The 21,264-nt window shown below is 37.8% G+C and overlaps 1 protein-coding gene across 2 annotated transcripts in view; it reads left to right on the top strand.

Moving 5' to 3' along the window:
• LOC121959191 (uncharacterized) overlaps positions 1 to 17,325 on the top strand; it is a 32,100-nt gene extending 14,775 nt beyond the window's left edge. For both annotated transcript variants that reach the window (XM_088070267.1, XM_088070266.1), the window contains exons 15-21: positions 843 to 920; positions 1,110 to 1,150; positions 1,702 to 1,785; positions 6,525 to 6,582; positions 10,389 to 10,462; positions 12,455 to 12,515; positions 16,296 to 17,325. In XM_088070267.1, coding sequence (XP_087926393.1) covers positions 843 to 920; positions 1,110 to 1,150; positions 1,702 to 1,785; positions 6,525 to 6,582; positions 10,389 to 10,462; positions 12,455 to 12,515; positions 16,296 to 16,390 — 491 coding nt within the window. In that variant the 3' untranslated portion in view covers positions 16,391 to 17,325. The remainder of the gene's footprint in view (positions 1 to 842; positions 921 to 1,109; positions 1,151 to 1,701; positions 1,786 to 6,524; positions 6,583 to 10,388; positions 10,463 to 12,454; positions 12,516 to 16,295) is intronic.
• The last annotated feature ends 3,939 nt before the right edge of the window (positions 17,326 to 21,264 follow it).

Below are 21,264 nucleotides of genomic sequence, written 5' to 3'. Positions count from 1 at the left end.
AAACATTTAGTGTTTAAGTTTTCTACATTATTCACATATGACACAACATTTTAATAAAGGCAGTATCACCCTTTTCTAAATGGGATGATATTGCATGCATTGCAAAATGCATTTCTGTTAGTACAGAAAATCAAACGGCCATAGTTTTTTTCAGAATGGCAATAATTTTATATATTGTATTCAGTGGTTCATTCAGTACTAAGACCATACCTTTCTATGGAATCCCTGAACTCACCCCAGATTTTGCTAAATTGTCCGAACTTTACATGGTTATTTTGCTCAACGTCACAAGCAGTCCTGTCTGATATCCACCTGTGCCAAGTTGGTGAATGTTCGTCCTCCAGCAGTAAGCAATGCATTTCTCATCTGTCCCAAGACGTATTCTAATAAAAGTAAAATTACCGTGTTGAACACTCACCAAGATGTGTCCTGTAAACATACTGTGGTGATATTCAAAAAGTATTTTCTTAAAGTAAGTTACATGCTAAACATGATTGACCTCACAGTTGTCAACATTACACACTAACTCAGGACATATCGCACTTCCCCTGGTGAATATTCTACACATTACTGCACAAAACTACCTCTTATTAACCTGTTTAGCTCTTTCATTTTACTCACTTATGTGAGTTCGCAGCTTGCCTTAAGTTGGTTTGTTTACGCGGAAGTCAGCCTGCTACAAAAGTTGCAATGGCAACAGTACACAAGAAAATGGCCAAGCAAGCAAATTATACCTCATTTCCAACTCTTAAATTTAAAGTTTCCTATCAAGCGGTGTTCTGTGTGTACATGTACTTGCGCATCTTTTCACACATCACTGTTTCTTCTCTCCTCTCTGCCAGATGAACAACTGGTCTGTGAGCGTACGCTGAAGTACTTCTTTGGCATCGCAGGCAGGAAGTGGGTGGTGAGCTTCCAGTGTAAGTCCTGATTTACTTCATTGTCAAACTCCATCACTGATATGTTTACAACAATTACTCTAAATACTGAACAGCATGATGTGGAGGGGCTGGAATAGAAGGCGTGTTGCATAATACAGTAGCCACCAGAAAAGTGTTTGTGCTTCTGACAATGAGCTCATAAGGTTTTTTTTTGTTACCCCTCCGCAGGGATTTCAGAGTGCTTCAAACAAAAGAAACTCTTAGATGAGGTAGGCTCGCCTGTGTGTGCTGAGAATTTGTGTGCCGTTGACTTCCTCCTGCATCTCTGTATGTCTCGATGTGGAATTAAGGCTACATGATGAATGTCTTCATGTGGTTCCCTGCGATACCTCATAGATTATTTGAAATCAATTTGCTTTAGGGATAGCTGCATCTGGTTCTGTGTTATGTGACTATAAGACTCTGCCAAGCTTTGTTTAGCATCGTCATTAATTTAAAACTATTTCTCCGTGTTCCAGGCAAGCTTTTAAGCATTTTGATGCATCATGTAGTGAATGGAGAGATTAACTCCGCACAATTATGAGATGAACTCTGTCAAACTGAAGAATGTTCAGCCGACTCTTACGAGCAAATCTGACCCTTGAAATAAATGAAATTATATTAGCTCTCTGTCAGCGTACAATCAAACCTTTTATGAGATGAGAGAAATTGCTTCACTTATTTAAAAGCTAATAGCAGAAGGACAGGTTTTATACTGCTGAATGAGGTTCATGTACTCAGTGCATACCTACTGATGTCAGTTTGCTTTGTTTTCCAACAGAGTGCCTTTGAAGTGAGAGGTGATGTGGTGAATGGACCGAACCACCAGGGCCCCATGAGAGCTCGTACCACTCAAGACAATAATGTGAGTCCCTTACACACAGAACGGGAGGTGTGTGTGTGGGGGTTCAATGTTTTATGTCTAATCTTCATATATACATTACTTGATAATTGCACAATCAAATAACAATTCTATAAAATGTTAGATAAATTAAAATTATTTTTAAAAAATGAATAATTTCCCTGTTGTCAAATGGAAGTTAAAATTTCAATCTAAGTCTAAAAATAAGAAAACATTAAAAATTGTCCAAAAAGAAATTGCATAATTCACATTTATTTTTTTAGAACTATGTCATATTTTAAATGCTGCTGAAATAAGTGGCACTTTGCACCATGCGTTATAGATATTACACATTATCCTACAACCTTGGACTCATCTCTACCGGAAAGCACACACACTCATGCAGTAACTCTTTTATGCATAGGTGTGTATGCAGATTGACACACATGTATAAGTCCAGGATTGTTGGGATCTTCTGTGTGCCCAAAAGCTCCTCTCTTCTTCAGCCTAGCAAGAAGACATCCAGCTGGTGCGCGTGTGTGTGAGGCTCGGACATAGTTTCCACATTGAGCCTCTGTGGACAGTTGCAGACTTGTATCTGTCCAGTAAATGCGGCTCCATCCATTGAGTCTGCGGCTGCATGTTTGTGAGAACCGTTAGTCTCACATGCTGATCCAGACGCTTCCCATTTTTCTTTGGGTGTCTTAATAATAGGTTTAACTGACTTGTAATTCTGATACCAACTAGCGAGGGTAGCGACGTTCAATCTTCCATTTAACTTATTGCACACATCTCTAATTGTTTATGTAAGAGAAGTAAATATAATGCTGTTATCCTAAAGGGAAGCTTTGCCATATTTCAGACATCTCAGTTGGAGGCCAGTACAGTTAACCAGCACAGAGCTGGTTGGAAATCAGCAAAGATTCCCTTTAAGTGTTTCTCTAGAAGCCTGAATATTCATCATAACTAAATTAGCAGCAATCAAATTTAAAGTTCAGAAAAAACATCCTTAAGCATTGTTGAAAGTTACAGTTTGAAGTTGAAACAGATTACTCTCCCACCCCTTTTTATTTTTGCTGCTGCTGTCACAAGAACACCAAATTGCTTTCCATTTTCCTCAGAGCTTAGCATATGCCAACAACACAGGACACACTGCATCTTGTCCTCCACAGGTTGTTCCATTGTCTGCCATTTTTGCTACTGGGAATTTTTATTATAAAAAACTTACATAGGTACTATTTGGTTCTCATCCAATAAAAGTGGTATCCATTTCCTGTTTTAGTTGACGCACTTCCTTTGTGCCGTAATTCAAGTCTAATTCAAGTCATAACCCAGCAGCAGACAGATTTGCTCAGTGAAAGTGAGTCTTATAGGAGCCAATCTAAATGCAAATGGTGTCATTATTCTAAAGCCATTACATTGTGCAATCAACATTTACTTCATAATGACAAGTTAATTCTGATTCCCGCTTTAAAACTGAAACACTCAACTAATCTGCTCCATCAGGATTGTATGGGTGTGGTTTGATCAGAAATGGTTGACAGAAGCCAGAAAACATCAGCGAACGGCCTCACAACTGTCATCACATTGATTGCTAACTCAATAGTGAACCAACATTTAAATGATGATTTGGTTTTCTGCTTCTCCAAACTACAAGAAAAAAATTAACAATTTGGAGCACACAAAAAAAAAAAATCACAGTCCAGATACTAGAGCAATCATTTCATAATTCTTTTGTCGGGGACCTTGAAAACAAAGATTAATGTCAAGCATTTGTTCCAGCTTAGTTTCAGATTTTCAGAATTTACTGCAGTCCCACCCTGGGAAGGTAAACACAATAAGGTGTAGAAGATTTCATGTTCAAGGAACTGCCGTATCTTTTACAGTGGACTCTTAATGTTGTCTGGCACAACCTAATCCATAGTCTGGCTTAACCACAATGAGTCAGGAAACAATTGTGGGATGGCACTGTGAGGCAAAGACTAACCACAGAGTCTGATGGATGAGATGGCAACTGGCCTCAGCTAAGCAGCAGCATTTGTTAAAATCTGATCACAAAAACTAAGCTAATATAAAGTTCACCTTTCCTGTAGGCAGATGATGTACTGAGTCTGTCAGAAACATTAAAAGTTAATGAAGTTTTCAGGCATTTTTCCTTTATTAGACAGGATAGGATATTCAGAGATTTATTTTTATCAAAGGTTTCTGGCCAGAATTGAACCAGTGCAGTTGTATTTTTTTGCTTCGTAGACCACTGGAGTGGCAGGATGCGACCATGAAAGAGTAATTTAACAGGTGGTGAAGCAAACTGCCCAGAACGGAGCAGAGCATACAGCGCGCAGTGAAGAGGCCCCTCTTCTTTTTCTCTATATAAATGCTTTTAATCTGCTTGCTCTCCATTTCATCCACCCCTTTGGCCCACAAAGACCTTTATCAGAATAACTGACATTATCTATTTGCTTTTTCTGCATGACTGACACCAGTCCAGTCAGTCAGACTTATCAGCACACTATATTATAAAGATTATGATCTCAACACCTGAAACATGTCAACAACAGTCACCTGTGTCCCTGAACTGACTGGTTTGAAACCAGTTGGCTTTCTTAGACGGGACCTACATGCTTCAATGTCAAAAGACGCTTTATTTTCATCATACTGTCTGAGGTGGAACACCAGTATTCACCCTCTGTATGAATCGCTTTGTTTTAGCACCTGTGTCCTTAAGCCCCCCTTCTGAAAAAGTCTAGTCTGCTCTGATTGGTTGGCATGTCTGGGGCTTCAGCATCTGTGCCTTCTGTGTGACTGCACCTTCATTGCAGCTGGAGAGTAACAGAGTACAGCGTTGTTTTCTACCTTGAAAAGTCCCTAATAAGAGCTTTAATTTATAGAGGCAGTGGTTCCCAACTGGTCCAGTTACGGAGTCCATATTTCTCCTTAATCATTATTTCAAGGTCCAGACAGAAGAGAAATTATCACATATTGAATACTTGAATATGGAGATGACTTCAAATGCCCACCTTTAATAAACACAACCCAATGAGCAACAAATGTCATTTAAACATCGTCTCCAAGCTTTAGCCTTGTTATAGACCAAGATTTATCAGCTACATAAAGCCCAATTTTAGACCATCTTAAAACAATCATTAAATATATTAAAAATACATAGAAACCTGTAAACGATTAACAAAAGTACTGCATACCACAGCGTTTACATAATAAATGTTTATTTTTTGTCATTAACACAAATTCTATTTACCCTTTCATGTAAACTGAGACTAGAGGTCTACTAAACCTTCACTTCACTAAAAACAAATAGAAGAAAAAATAGACATTTATCGAAGGTATTTTCAACATTAAATTACTCAGTAGGAATGTATAATATAAAAGGTCCCCTTTAAAACAAAAACCTGATTCAGAGAGAGAAAGAAAACACAATTACTGCCTTTCTTGTTGTTTGTGAAAGCACAATGTCCAACGACAAAGAACAGTCTGCTCCAATGAAGAAAATCAAATAAAATGTCCCAATAACAAACAGAACTTGAACCTGTTTCCTACTATTGCACCAGCCTCTTAGCTGAGGCCCTGTTGTAAAAAGCTAATGGTAATTTTCTTCTTGGTGTAAGGCCAGCAGGACCGGTTCTGTTGCCACTGAGGGGGAAAATTAGAAATGGCTAGATGTCATGTTGGCCGTATCGCTGCCTTTGAAGAACCTCGCTAATTGAATTAGCTAGTAATTTCAGGCTTATTTAAGTGACTTCATCGCAGCGGCGGCGCTGTGATGGAGCCAGACAGATTGTGCTGTTCATACTCACTTTCTGTCACCTGCACCGCTGTGACAAACAGACTAACAGATGAAATGGAGTGTCAGGACTGAGTCTGTCACCAGAATGTTGATGTGCAGGAAATCAGTCAAAGAAACTGTCTGTGTGTGTGTGTGTGTGTGTGTGTGTGTGTGTGTGTGTGTGTGTGTGTGTGTGTGTGTGTGTGTGTGTGTGTGTGTGTGTGTGTGTGTGTGTGTGTGTGTGTGTGTGTGTGGGCACGTTATCACATCACACACTCTAATACCTCCTGAAGGACATTAGGTGTTGTCTAAATTAAAAATCTGTAACAGAAACACTTTTTCATCTCACCAAGCACCTCTGGCTAATGATCATTATGGACAGACAGGGAGGTGTGAGAAATTAGTATTTCTCTCTTCAGCAGCTTGATGTTTTATCTTACCAAACGCTTCCACCCAGCCACACACTGTATTTGAGACCAGGATGTTTGTCACACATTTCCTCTCTTACCATGGTTCAAGGGAAACAATTTTACATTCCCATTTCAGGCAAGCTTATTGACCCTGAGTGTAATAAAACCATGTGCCCCTGGTGTTGGGCTGGCCATTTTTCTTTGCTTGCTTAAAGCGTGATATTACCTGGGGGAAGGTTGCTCTGTTTCTGTTCAGCTCATCTCTGATTTTACGGTGTTACATTGAGAGCAAAAAATGAACAAGGTCTTGAGGGTTTTTTTTCCCTTCAATAAGTTACAAATTCGTGTTGGAATTTGATATGCTTCAAGTGTTTGAGCTTTACCAATGTCACCCTTCATACAGGTGAAGAGTTCAAACTTAGCTGTATTTTTACGGCTGCTCACATACAGTATGACTGAACATTGTCCGCAGGTTAAATTCATTGAATAAATGTCCTGTTTTACTGTAGATTTTTCAGACATCTCACAGTAGATAATTTCATCCTTACTTTGTATCTTGTTTTTCTCTTTAGTTGCTCATGAAGGGCTACAAGATCTGCTTCCAAGGGCCGTTTACAGACATGACGACAGGTAAATCACATCAGCACCATCACATGTACTTTACATGTAACATTTACGTAAATTGCAAAGTGGACCAGGGAATTACTGAGAAATCTAACTAATCTGTATAAAGATTTTTGTCATGCCAGAACGTTTCAGGTCTGTTAAGCTGGGCTCAGACTGCAGGAGTTTTAAAATCCTAACTAATTTTGAAATAAGGTTCCATTACAGAAAAAAAGAGAAACCTCATAGCTGTTTTTCCCTCTAATCTCAAACATACAAACAAAATAAAGGTGCGTCACACACTACACGATATATTATAATAAGATTATCATGGCAGATGGAAAAATACACCACTTTAAGCGATCTCATGGAGTAGCAGAATCAAACAGCATGGAGACAGATGCAATGCGACACCGTGCTGTAATGATGCTTAACTGTGAAAAAAAATAAATAAATAAAACAGAGTCTGTAGTCTGTATGAGAAAATGGTTTTGGAGACATGGGTTGTATATTTAAATGAGAACCAGAGGTAAGAGTTTAACTCTCAGTTTCAGTATCTGTAATATGGTAGCTAATGTTAGCCTCAAGGGCTTAAATGTTCACTGTTGTTTGGCACAGGGTTGGAAATTAGCACCAGCCACCAGCCAAATGCAGGTAAAATATGTAAGTGGCTGCTAGGTTTGCCTCACTCACCAGCCAAAAAAAGCAATGGTAATCTGATGTGTGGCTGGTAGATTTTTGGAAGCCACCAGCCAGAGTGGCAGGTGGACAAAAAACAGTAATTTCCAGCCCTGGTTTGGCTACACTGTCAGCCACTTCTTGACTCTCCTTGCAGACTTATCTCTCTCGCTGGCTATTAGGGCTGACCCTTGAGATTCAGAGATATGAATCATCAGTTGGAGACTCTTCATTTGACTGAGACTGGTTAAAAAAGAGCAGTCTTTTTTTTTATGTCTTTGCTAGTTAGTGTGCTGTGTAGTGTACTTCTGGCGACGTTTTGGTTCCCAGATTTTGCTGCGGAGTGAGTGCTCTTGACTCTCAAGCTATTTTTTGGTGCAGGCAGCTGCGGTCATGCAGGCAGCGGCACAGACGGGGAGAGACTCTGCAGCGTAAGGCTCTGAGAAAACATCATCTTCTTTTCCTCTGCACAGAAGTGGTGAATTCACAGCTCACAGCAACTTAGTGCGAAACAGTCTCTGACTTTTGTTTGATATCTGGTGTTGGCAAAAATGTTGTTTGCTTGTTTACTATATTGGCCTAAATGAATGCTGTTGTCAAACTGAACATCCTGCTGAGCCCGTCCAAATTTAAAATTTCATATGGAAAAAAATTCATATTCGTATTGAACAGCCAAATCTGATTCAACTGACATAATTCTGAGTTGGGTACAGCTTTACTGGCTATAGCGACTATTTTAAGAGCACTGACAGATGCAGCGATGAGGTTCCTCTGCATGGCTGGTTAAGAGAAATTCTGTGAGAGCTGGTAACAACCCGGCAACATTTAAGAGCACAGTATGCAGATGGAAATGCAAAAACAGATCTAGGCTTTGGTTACACACACATCTGTATAGGTTCTAAGGGTACTGTACTGAAATTGTTCGGTGGAAATGGGACTTAGACAACGTTTAGAGGCTTCTGACAAAGTGATGAGTTACTTGCAGATATCTTTTTTTTGTCTCAGTAAAAAGTATTTTGCCACCTGAGCATTTAATCCAGGTGTTTATGAATTTTCAACATAGGACGTAAAGCTGTCATTTCTTTATATATCATTATTATATAATGTATGTAATGAGAGACGAGCTAAGTTTACTCAAATGGATTAGATATTGTCAGACATAGCGTAAAATATCTGTCATCCACATATGCATTTCTGTCAACATAAAGCTCAATCTATAGTTTGGTTTCTTATTCGTCTTAAAAACACAGCACTCAAACACAACAGGTTTGGAGCACTTAGATGATGTCTCTTGATAACTTACCAAAAAATAAGGACTCTTACGCTTCATTTGCATATGCTTTCAAAGAAAAAACTGTTTTAAAAAAAAAGGTGTTTTTGTGTTTTTAGGACAAAAACTGTTTCCTTTTTGCAGCTGCCGTCATGCTGTTTGCACTGTTTTGTTTTCTCAATCAAGAATTACTTTGCTCAGCCACACATATTCTGTTTTATTGATGTGTGTTTCCTGCAGGACTCTGATAGACACCTACCTTGCTTTTAAAGAGAAAAGGAAAAAATAACAATAAAAAGAAGGAGAGTTAAAGTCGCTCACTGAGGTTTTGACTAACGCAGCTTGAGACGTTTGCTGCTTTTTCTTTAACCCCTGTCATTTTAGCGCTGCACAACAATGACGAGTGTGGGTGGATTGAATACGGACTTTGGAGTTGTGTGAGACATTTTTGGTGTGGTGTTGTCATATTGCACAGCGGTTGCTATGGTGTCAGTTAGCTGCCTGGAATTTCTTTTATTAAAAGAAAGTGGAAATGAGCCCTCAGTCATGACCAAAGTGCTTCTGCTGTTCCTCTAGAAATGGTGTAAATATCATCACTCTCCATTTCTGCACCAGCCTAGTTTGGTCCTAATGATTTAACCCTTTGAAACATGGATCGACGTCACTTTCGTTGTGCTGTGTTTAGATGCCTAGATGCAAGTACTAAAACCTTTGAACCTTGAGCAGATTTTTTTTAAAAACATGGGGAAAAACAGGCAATGAGCAACTTGCCACAAAATGTCCTGCAAATTGAAAGAAATTATAATTTAGAAAAATATTTTTTGAAAGCCAGGGAAAAATGTCCAGAAAACTATATTTATAATTAAGACAATTATATATTTAAAGTCATGCTCAAAAATTATTATTACTTTTTAAGCACTTTTTTAGGTCATTTACTAGATTTTTTTTAAAAAACTTTTTTACTTACGTCTTCTTACTTTACGTTTAGTTTTGTGTGCTTATTTTTTATACTGATTACTTGTAAATGTTTGGATCATTTCTTCTGAAGCTGCTTATTGCTTTCTTTCCATATTTTTAAAAGCAATCAAGCCACTTTACTCAGGCGATAAATGGTTAAACTGTTGACCTCTAAATTCAAGGTGAAGAAGAGTTTGGTCGCCCTAAATACAACATACTTTTGTTCTTTGCTTTACAATTCCAGCATGAATGAATGGACAGATACATCATGGGTGAAGGTCTCAGGGGGAACATTGCTTAAGAAGTCACATTGCAGCGTTCTTTGGTTTCCTTCTTCCTGGGGCTCTTAAAGTGCTTCTGCAGCATCCTCCCGCTGCCTGCTGGATCGATGAAGCCTTGCTAATGGGTTGACATCTGCTAGCTAGCGTGAGGAGTTTAAAGACTCTGTTTTACGTGGCACAAACATGAGGATGGAGTCTGTTCTCAACAAACAGGATTTCATCCATTATTTAACTGCTTTGTGTTTGTGTACGTTAAATGATGAGGTTACCTACAGTGAACACTTGGTTGAGGTTTTCCTGATTCCTGTTCTGTTCTCATGTTTTTCTCTGACCGTGTGTTTGGTGTCTGATATGATGTGCTGAATATAAACAGTTTATTTTTTTCTAAATAAGGTTAAATGTGTGTTGACTGATTGAGTGAGATATTGATTTGAGTGGAGACTTCAGTATTGACCTGTTTTCCGTCTCTCCGATCAAAGGAAGTCTGAGCTCGAAATGAGTCTGCCCGGTATCCCCTCAGGGGTTAAAGGGGTGAAAGTAAAGAGAATTACATTTAGGTGTGACCGGGGATGCTTTTGTCAGAAAGGGCTTTTGCCAAAACAGTCAACATTTGCAGCCAATTTTGTGTATGTTTGTGCTTTTTGTAGATGAAATGGAGTGGATGGTGGAGCTCTGTGGAGCCACTGTCGTCAAAGATCCTCTTCTCCTCGACAGTAAACAGGTAAGAGCGTCTAGCCCGTCGAGAAAAAGTAATTTTTAAAAAAGGTTTTTTTTTAACATAATCAAAAAATGTCATATTAGTATCATTTTTTAAATCAGATCACTGTTATTAAAGGTTTGCAGGCAAGTGAGTCATAAAAAGAAAAAGAAGTAATAAAAAGAAGTCTTCTTGATACTCTAATGACCCTATGTTTATTTATGTTTTTATTTCCTCTCTTTTCCTTCTTTTCTTATTTATTTTTGTATTTAGTTGTTTTTTCTTTTTCACATAATTTGCCTATTTTTTTCTTTTTCTTTTTCTTTCCACACTGTCCCTGTTGCGTATCTGTACCCTTTTATATTTTGTGAATCAATTATATCTGTGCATCTTTTGCTCCTTTTTTTGTATTTTTTAGTATGCCCATATTGTTTGCATGTGTATACAGTAATTGGTGAATAAAGGGAATAAAAAACTAATAGCATTCTGAATTTAACAGTGTAAACGTGGTAAAGATGGTGAACAATGTGATGGTTATATTTAACCTACTAAGAATTGGTAGTATAGTTTATGTCAGCATGTTGGCATGGCTGTAGAGTCTTAGTTTTGTTGTCTTTGTTTAATTTTGCCAGGTGCAAACCCATTTCGTGGTGTGTTTGCGTGTGTGAGTGCGTGTATCTTTCTGTCCCCAGCTGATCAAGCAAACTACTGGACCTATCAGCCAAATTATTTGGGCACACATTTAGTACTGTATGCATAAGGACCTCTTGTTGTTGCTGTCATTCACAGTTGTTGAAGAACCTGTTTAATAGACTGTTTGTGCTGTCATTGACTCCTCACTCTTAACCCGTAACTCGGGGCGTAAGGTTTCGGGAAGTTGTCTCGGCTGAAAACAACAAACCCTACCCTCTGTTGCAGGCCCATTCTGGTCTTTGTCGTGGCTAAAACAATGGCATCCATAGAAAAATTGTCTTATTTTAAAGAGGAGCATCTGCAGATTAACCACATACCCCATATGTTATGATCCGCTAAAGTTTGGCAAGATTAATTAATCACCATTTTCGTTATTCTGGCCGTCACCTTGACTGTAAGGGAGCAATGTCACCAGCTCTCCTCGTTCCAGCTGCAACCCAGTTTAGTTCTGTCCACCGTATGGCACCTATTTTGTAGGCTTACCAATTTTTTAAATAATTATTCCTTGATATTAATGCTTAGCCATTAAGCAGGCTATGTAGTTAAATTGTTTATTTATTGTTTGCTAGTTGTGTTTATTGTTATTTCCTACGTCTTTGTGCTGAAGCCTAAAGACAAAATTAATAACGTTAAAAGCCCAGTTATGAATGACATAGATCAAAGATTTATGGCCGTGTTTTATTAAAAATACATTCATCCTCATGATTATATTGTATCTTCTGAAACATGCTGCAGCACATCTGCTGGAATTACAAGAACAGTTGAGAGTGGCCGCGATCAGCTCAGGCAGCCAGATCGCAGCTGCCTGGCAGAGATCTACACTCTACTGAGTGCACTTTTCTAGTTACAGGATAAAATGTTTCAGTTTTAATGATTCCAGTTCACTTAAAATTCCCATGACTCATATTGCAAGCAATATAAGCAAACTATTATCTTCTGGGACTCAGCAGAGTGTATGGCTCCTCTTAACTCTGAACGTTTCTCTGACTCACTAAGCTGTGGCCTTCATAATGTATATTATTTGCCTCCTGGGTTTTATTTGATTTCAAATGAATCATGATTCATTCAAGTGTTGAAATAATAAAGATTGACTGATGCTGAAAATACCCAGATCCAAAAACCTCTCCAGCCTAATCAACAATTCTTAAACCAGCAAGTTTCTGCCAAAATGCTTTATGTTGCTAATAAATGATTTGACAGGCAGGTGTGAAAATTTAATTTCCTTCCAATTTGCCTAGTTATAAATACACGTGTTCTACCCATTGCTAATTTTTAATTCTAAATTAAGCATAACAGTTTTTTTTTTCCCTTTTTGTTACACAGAAGTCCCATCAGCTGGTCATTGTGCAGCCTGGATCAGAGTCGTCGTCGTTCAAGTACAGCAGTGAGTCTAAAATCTCATTTTCACCTGTTTCTTGTATAACGTGTTTAATTTGTGGTTATTTTAACTTGATCTCATTCACACACACGCACACATACACAAAAGTTCATAAAGATACAGATTAGACTATTTGTTTCACTGCTGGGTTTGAGGTTGAGGTTGGACCTCTGGAGAGTGAGACGGGCATTATGTGTGATGGATAATATGCCAAATTAGTTATCACTATATCTGGTTATAATATGATTGTTATCTCTTCATATTCAATTTCAATCATCCACAAGACTGCTTTAGCAAATGTGCTGCTGGCAGAGGTCAAGCATGTTGGCAGTGAAAGTTAATTAGTCAGTGTTGAGAAAACATGATGCTGAGACACAAGGTAAGTGACGACACAGAGAGAGGTTTCCTTTCACAGGAGAATGATGGCATATTTTTTCTCCACTTGCCCTGTTGGAAAAGTCGGTTAGAAATCAGTTTTTACTTGCCCCTATATGCTTTGTTTATTGGAGGATATTAAATAACAAAGACTTAATGCCATCCAACTTAACTCCTGGTTTAAGGATAATTCAAATACTAGCTTGCGCGTCAAATCCTAAACTTTGTCTGTACGCGCCATGAGAAGACTCTTAACTACGTCCATTATCAGCTCCGGAAAATAAAAAATTATGTACATATTGAATTAATTTATTTTATATCATTTTAGTTGTTATTAACACTTGCCCGAACGGAGAAATGAGTTGCTAAATACACTCACCTGACGTGGCATTCGACTTGCTCCAGGCAATCTTGATTGTTGAACAGACAAAAACGATTTCCGGGATATAAAGTGAGAGCGCCTGCCACCAAGTCTACTGCTTTCCTGTATTCGGGATCTTGAAACAGCATCAACAAAGAAACCAACGGGAGGCCATTTTTAATTAATCAAAGGCAAGTAAGAAGGTTTATTTAAGGCTTCCTACTCAACCTAGCTAGAGTCTTGAAGTGCCCTTTTAAGAGATGGATGTTTAGAAAGTGGCTACCTAAGTTAGCTAGCCACGGTATGTTCGAAGTTTGTTAAAGTGTCTCATGTTTTTAGTGTTTTCTGACATGAAACAAACATGCCAGGCTGTCTTCATTAGCTTGTAATTGCTAATGTCTGATAAGCTCTTCTCTAGTTGAAAAGACTAAGAAGAATTTTATTGTGTTACGTTATGTTTTAGAAAAGTGTTTTGGTTTGTTTTCATTGATGAAACATGTTTAGGAAGTTGAGGCTAACAACCATTAGCTAAAGCAGCACCATTTTTTTAAATAGCTCTACTTTTTTTTTTTTTTTAAAGGTGTAGCTCCAGGTTAGCATTAAAATCGTTTATTTTAGTAGACTATTCTGTCTCACTAAAATAATAAAATAAAATTAAAACTTTTACCTATATAGTCATTTAATGAATTAACATTTCACAAAATGTTAAAATTCTACAGAAACACTGGTGGTCATCCATAAAATATCTTAATATTATCTACAAGGTTGTCACAATTTAGTCCTATTCTTTGAAAAAGGGCTCTTAGGGGCAAGGTTTTAAATTTCTGAGCACATAATAGATAATGTGAACATAAAATAAAAACAGTACTTTTAACAGGTTCCATTATTATTTCAAAGTCAAATTTCTTATCAGAATAGGTTGTGGTGAATGGACGATCCCCACAAGCATAGACATTCTGGCTGGTGTGTATGTCTGTGCACCTGTCCGTCCATTAGTACACGGATTTGAATGCGTTTGCGGCTGTGAGGACCAGTTGGAGAGTGACAGAACGGTGAAATGGCAGACGCTGCCAGCCAGAATTAGACAGGTTCCCAACAAGAGCGAGGGGAGTGACTTGCCAGGAAAGAGAGTGTGAAGGAAGTTAGGCAGCAGAGAAATGGCCAAGAGAAAATGTCAGATGGGAGCCAGGGGAAATGTCAAAACAAGTTGGCCACAGCAAAGAGAGGCTGCCATAGCACGAGGAGAGCTGACAGTTTGAAACAGAGAAGGAAGCAAGTGGCTTTGAGTCCTCCCCTCCCCTCCTCACTTCTCCTGGCATCCTAATTTGCACTGCTGCATATTTAATGCAGCTTTTCCTCTTCCACGTCCTCTGGCACTCATAGTCCAGGTAATCGAGCAGCCCATCACCCTCCCCTTCTCTGTCCCCCTTTATCCTCTTCTTCTGCACCATTGATTGAAATCACACACGTCTCTCCTTTCCTCTCAACCATCCTCTAACGTAATGGAAGACATGCACACACACTCCAGATTATATTTTACAAGATAGATCCTGGACATGTCAGTTCAGGTTATTACTTCAGAAGAAAGGCAGCTTATTAGAAAACTATATGATGTGTGATGTTAAGCAGAAGATATGTTCTGTGATGTTCAGGTTAAAGTGATCAGTGAGGGTTTGAGTTTATGGGAATACTGACATGCTGCTTGATTCAGAGCCGATAGTCGTTAAAGCAGTACTTCATCTGCAAAATGCCCATTAGTATATCAGTTACTCACCATGTGTTATGTTGAATTTGTGAGGAAAACTTTCTTCCTCTTGTATGCCTCCACAGTGGACGGAGAATCCAAAAAAAGCGAACATGCTTACTGCATTGAAGTAAAAACAGTCTGCACTTAATAACAGCAAAACTATATCAAAACACCGATTTCCAAACTCTCACACAACTCATGCAGTTTATCCAAGTCTCATTTATCCAGTCATGAGCTGAGCACTTCCTAAACATATGCATTTTCACTAAAGCATGATTTAAAACAACAATAAAAAAATCGTAAAGTTTAAGTGAAAATGCACATGTTCGGGATGTACTGAGCATGCACCTGGATAGATGAGACTTGGATTATACTGCACGAGTTGTGTGAGAGTTTATTTACAGATGTTTTGATATGATTTTGCTCAGTGCTCGTGTGCCGCTTTCAGATTCCTTTCACAAACATTTAAACCTTTGAAATTACAAGAAATTAGGAAAGGAAAGGAGGAAGGAAAATTGACCTTAAAGTTAAATTGAAAAAAATAAAGAGACAGGGAAATTATTCAAAGTTTAAAATAATGTATTAAATAGGAAAAAAAATCTCCAGAAAACTATATTCATAATAAAAATAATCATAATTATTAACTATTTTATCTATAATTGTATATATGTATTTTTTGTGTTTGTTTTCTTACCTTCTTTAAAAAAAAAAAAAGTATCCTAAATGTGTGATCCTAAATTTTCTCGTCACACTTCTTTCCCATTTTTGAAAGAAATTAAGCCAATTTTCTCAGGTTTTAAAGCCCACATTTACATTTATTCATGAAGATTGTTTGGCTTTTTTGGATTCTTTGTTCACTGTAGAGGCATGCAATACTTACACGTAAGGTATTACTGTAATGTTTATTCAGAGTTAAAGTGTTAAATATATGGATATAGATGTAAAATGAATACATGTCGAGTCTATAGGTTAGTGTAACTGAAACACACTAACAAAGTTGTGTTCATCTCTCAGAAAGAAGGAGGAAGAAAATGGATAACTGAAATAAATTGAAGGCTTAGATTAAAATAAATAACAGTAATGCAGAATTAATGAACTAAAAGAAAAAGAATATATCATCATTAAGATTATCTTAACTCCATAGATAATTTTTTTTAAATGAAGCTGATAGCAAGCTCTTCATAATAGGCAGATTAGTATTTAATATCTGTGTATAACGTCTTAAAAATATTATGGATGTACGAGACGTGCATATCATTTTGTCATTTGTGGACCAATGACTTTAAGACCTTCTGCTCAACAGGTCTCTCTAGACACGTGACAATCGTGACACGTGGTTGGCTGTTGGATACCGTGGCAACCTACACCCTCCAAAACCACAACAAGTACACAACATAAACTCTGGGAATCAAGTGCATTACACCCACAGCTACGCATTGTCCTCTCGTAACTCATTTTACAACTACTGTTTTTTAATGTCCAATACTTTAACTAAAGTGCCATCCATCTGTTTTATTGATAAAACTTTGTTTTGTGTTTGTACGGCATGATGTATATAAAGTTTGATCAACACAAGATGTTTGAATTAAGTCTTTTAGCACTGGTATGATACATATTCACACACATCTATCACTGCTGCCCACAGTGTAGATATAAAAAACACGATGTGCCCACAGTAGAAAATTACAGACAAGTTTTATTGTTGAGTGACTAATATTCTTAGAAGGAAAGTGTCATTTTAGGAGTCTTATACTTTCAGTTGTATCATCCTGTGCAGTCAAAGGCGGATGGAATTGTATAATTAAATGAAATGGCCCTGAATAAACAGGTTTTTTTTAAAATGCAGATATATCTGAGGTAAGCAGCCCAAGGAAATGCTAAACTCTCAGTACAATACAGAATAATCTCTCATCATGCCCAGAATCATCCTCAGGGTTTCAGAACGAGCCATTTACAGTATTTAGTACTTGTATTTCTCCTGTCAGATCTAATATATTTTAATGAGCTCTTGTCACCGTGCTCTCCGATGTTTTCACCGCTGTTTCATTCTGCGACTGCTGTTTTGCAAGTCCCCTGTGTACACCAGCTCTCCGGTCATGGCAGAATGCCTGTAGATATCCAGAACATGGATTGAATGCAGCAACATGTTCTGCACAGGTTTTTTGAATTATTGAACAGCCATTGTGTGGGAATGAAATGAGAGAGTAGAAATTTGCAGTAATGGGCTGTATGAGGGCACAAAAATGACCCTTCTGTGTGCACAGCTTTCATATAACCTTGAGAAGATAAAATGGTCAGGTAACTCCACATTAAAACACTGCTGTAGAAAATCATGCAGCTGCTACACTTGTTTGTGTGCAGAGGTTTTTAGGTGAAAGGTCTATGACAGATACAGTCTAAATGATTTGCTCTTTGGTGAAATGGATTGAAATCCTTCTTAAAATAGTTGAGCCAAATTAATTTATTTAGCCCAATTTCACAAATCACAATTAGCCTCAAGGGGCTTTACAATCTGTACAGCATGCGATACCCTCTGTCCTTGACACTCATGACATAAAATGTCTGTGCTGAAATGAGGCCAGCTAATCCTGATTTTTTTTCCACTATTGATTAATTAATTGTACATACATTTTTTGTTCTTTTTATTCTATTTTTCATTTTAGATTTTTATATTGCTGCTTGTCGATGCTGAATTGTTGACAGTAATCGTGGCTGTCCACCTTTAAACTTTGCTGATTGTGTAGAAAAGCTAAAACTAGGTAATATTTGTCATTTTTGTGCAAAAAGCAACTTAAACAGTTGATAGTCAAAAGATGTATTAAGTTAAGCTGTCTACATATTCAACTAATTTGTTTAATTTTTCATTTAAACTTAAGGCAGGGATCAGCAGCAATTATACACTGTGGTGACCATGTGCTCCTGGTATGTGGATGATGAGTCTAAATGTAAATTACATTAGACTGGACCACCACTCTGTAGGAAAGTACTGCAACAAGCCACACTGTCCATTTGAACCCAGAGGCCAGCGGATCCCTTCTCGAAATATACAGTGAGAACAGAAACCTTTTCCATCTTTACTGGAAACTTTGCCAGGGAGAAAGTTGACTGTACTGTAGCTGACTTGGCTTACTAACAACATTAAGCATAAATTCAACCAATTAATGTCGTTAGCATCCTGGAAGCACTCAAATGACCAAATTAAATTTCAATGCTGCAGTAAATAAAACGTCTTGACCTGACCTCATTTTACAAGGCCACTCTCTTCCCTGTTAATTTGCTCCTCGAGTATATTTTATGGGCAGCAGCAACTGTGTCTGGCATTTGTTTTTATGTTGTCTCGTCTTTTTCCAACCAGAATTATGCAAAGATGAAACCCAAACTCTAGAAGAAGTCCATCTATGTTTTCAAAGTGTTTGAAACAACAAATGAGGACAAAAAGCTTTTTGAATATAACACTTGATATATTCATTAGTCAGCACACTTATAACAAGTGTGAATTCAAGTTTTTGGAAAGGGAAACTAAATGAACATTTTGGGTTCATTGAATATCAGCTCTCATTATGCAGATTCATAAGTGACTGCTCCTGTTTTTCAAATGCTAAGTAATTAATTGCTGGCTATAAAGTTTTGAGAGAAATAGTGAAGTTTATCATATCTTATTCTGCAGTCACGTACATTTCTTGGCATATCTCATTTCTGGAGCTGTGAAGTCTTTGTTCTGAATTTGGCACGTTCATGAGCTTTTAAGTCGTCATGTGTAAATGCCACAAACAAAAACATGCATTGTATTTAATGCTCAACGCATTTAAACATGTTGATAATATTGCTTTATCTGACTTTTTATCAGGATTAATGCTAACAAATAACTTTCCTTACTAATATAGGTCAGTCTACATGGACTGAAATTAAAGCTTACAACCTAATACCATATTACAACTTACATGCAAGCAAAACATTGATATGCAATATGTACACTGATAAAAAGTTACAATCAACCAAACATTTGCTTTCGTCCGCCATGTTTTTGCATATACAATGTCAAAGTTGGCAAGTAGTGTACCAACATTTTTGATGACTTTCTGAGTTGTTCCAACTTCAGGTGGTATTGATGTGAATTTTCCTTGTTGGTAACTTTTTTTTTCAGATTATTCTGACACCAGGGCTTTATTACCATTTTGTGCATTTATTTCACTTACAAAAAGATACATTCCACTTTAACCAAATACTGAACGCAGCACAGGTATAGTCCCCATTGTGAACCCTGCTGGTGGACATTTTACTGCCTCCTCTCCTATCCATTTCTATCTTCTATATTTTATTGGAGGATCATTTTCCAGGGGCAAGATTCAGTGTAACTTAAAATGGGGGAAATTCAAGCCCCGACATTGCATAGAAATGTCAGCAAATTCCAGTCTCATACTGTTCGAGTTCATTATAGATTAAAAGTATGACAGTTTCAGTCATCATTACCTGTCAGTGTAAGTAGGACTGATAATGTAATGTGATGATATTTACTTTAGTGTACTTTGCAGTTCTGGAAGGTAGATTTTGTTACCTTTGGGCAGACTTCAAACTCAAGAATGTGATTATCTCCCAAGATCTTAGCATTTCCTATGAGTTTCATAATCCTGCAAATGTTACCGTAGTTCATTCAAAGCTTCATGGCATCTCTCCCACATTCATGAAAAACAAAACCATTTACAATATGTAGACCATGTTTCTTCGCATGTGGAAAACATACCACCTAAATAATGTATGTTTCTACTTATAGCACTCACTCAAGGTCCCTCAAGATGTGTTTCTGGTGCGCGCAGTGGTGATTGTAATCGATTCAATAACCAGAAGTAATGTTGTGGGGAAATTATATCAGCAAAAACCATTGAAACAATGTGGAAAAGAGTGTTTGAAGTGCAGAGATATTGCAGAAAAGCATATTACTCCTGCAGCCACACTCAACTTTTCTACCAGAATGAGCTCGGAACAATTATGACTCAAGGACATGAGTCAACTTGAATGACTGCACCCTATATTAACCCCATATAGATGTTAGCTTGAAGGCTAGAAGTGGTTATTATATGCATTTTTTTCTTTTAGGTGTTAGAGTTAGTAATATATCTGCTGAAGAAAGGGTACTTTAGGTGGTAAAAATGTGCCTCGAGACAAATTAAGACCCATTTTTAAGACTTCTTTAACTACAGATTGCATTAATTTGAACCCCCATAGCATGTTAAAACTGAGAGGTTTCTACAAATTTATATCAACGGCTGCAATTTGGCATTTGGATGCAGGATAAATACAAATGCTGCATTCGGTGTCATTCATTGCTTTGTCAACAACCGGTATCAAAAACCAGGTGGCTGAAAATAGAGAAAGAGCCCGCACGAAAGTGTAATGTCAGCACGTTCGCTCCGAGGCCTTTTAAATGCCAGATGTGCGGTGCCAGACGCCAGAGTGCCAGGACGCTGCTTTCCTCCAGTCAGCTGATTTTTCAGTGCTGAGCTGCAGCGGAGCGCACATTCAGCTCAGTTACTCTGTATGGGAGCTGCGGTTACAGCATGATACGGAGCAGAGGCACACAATGCAGCACTGTTTGCTTTCTGTTACTGAACAATTAACTCAGTAGTTTTAGCGTCTGAGTGTTTTTGTCAGTTTAATACAGACAAGGCCCTGTGAGAGCCAAATCCTGCTCAACTGTCAGATGACAAAGAAGATCTTTCAGTACAGTTTGAGCAATAACCTGAATCCATGTCTTACAGTTAACATAACTGAGGTTTGACTCTGGTAATTGGACTGCAGTTTACACAACAATAACTCTGTTAACTTTATTTCAGACCTGAAGTTCACATACACGACACCACAAAAAGGTAAACACATCACTTTTATTTTTGCTCCTGTTTTTAGTGAGTTGAAATAAAATACCTTTTTTTCAACACAGAGGGCTTAGTTGTCAGGTTTTGTTTGCAAATTAATCTAAATCTGTGTTAGTAAGCACTTGGCCAACATAATGCTTATCAAGATGCTGATTAAAAAGCATCATTATTGCACAGGTGTGCCTTGGGATGTCACATTAAAAGGCCACTCTAAAATTTGCATGCTGATCACACAACACACCACAGATGTCACAAGTTTTGAGGGCAGTACATCCAATCCAGTCTTGTGAGCAAGGTCAGGACCTCCACATCCGGCTTCATTATCAGCAAGATTGTCTGAGACCAGCTACTGAGATAATTGTTCTTAAAAAGGTATCTAACAGTTTTTGCAATAACATTTTT

This window comes from Plectropomus leopardus, chromosome 19 (genome assembly GCF_026936395.1).
Source record: "Plectropomus leopardus strain MGB_pleo_1.0 chromosome 19, ASM2693639v1, whole genome shotgun sequence".
NCBI lineage: Eukaryota > Metazoa > Chordata > Actinopteri > Perciformes > Serranidae > Plectropomus > Plectropomus leopardus.
Note: the sequence above shows the minus strand (reverse complement) of the source record. Positions and strands in the feature narration are given on the sequence as shown.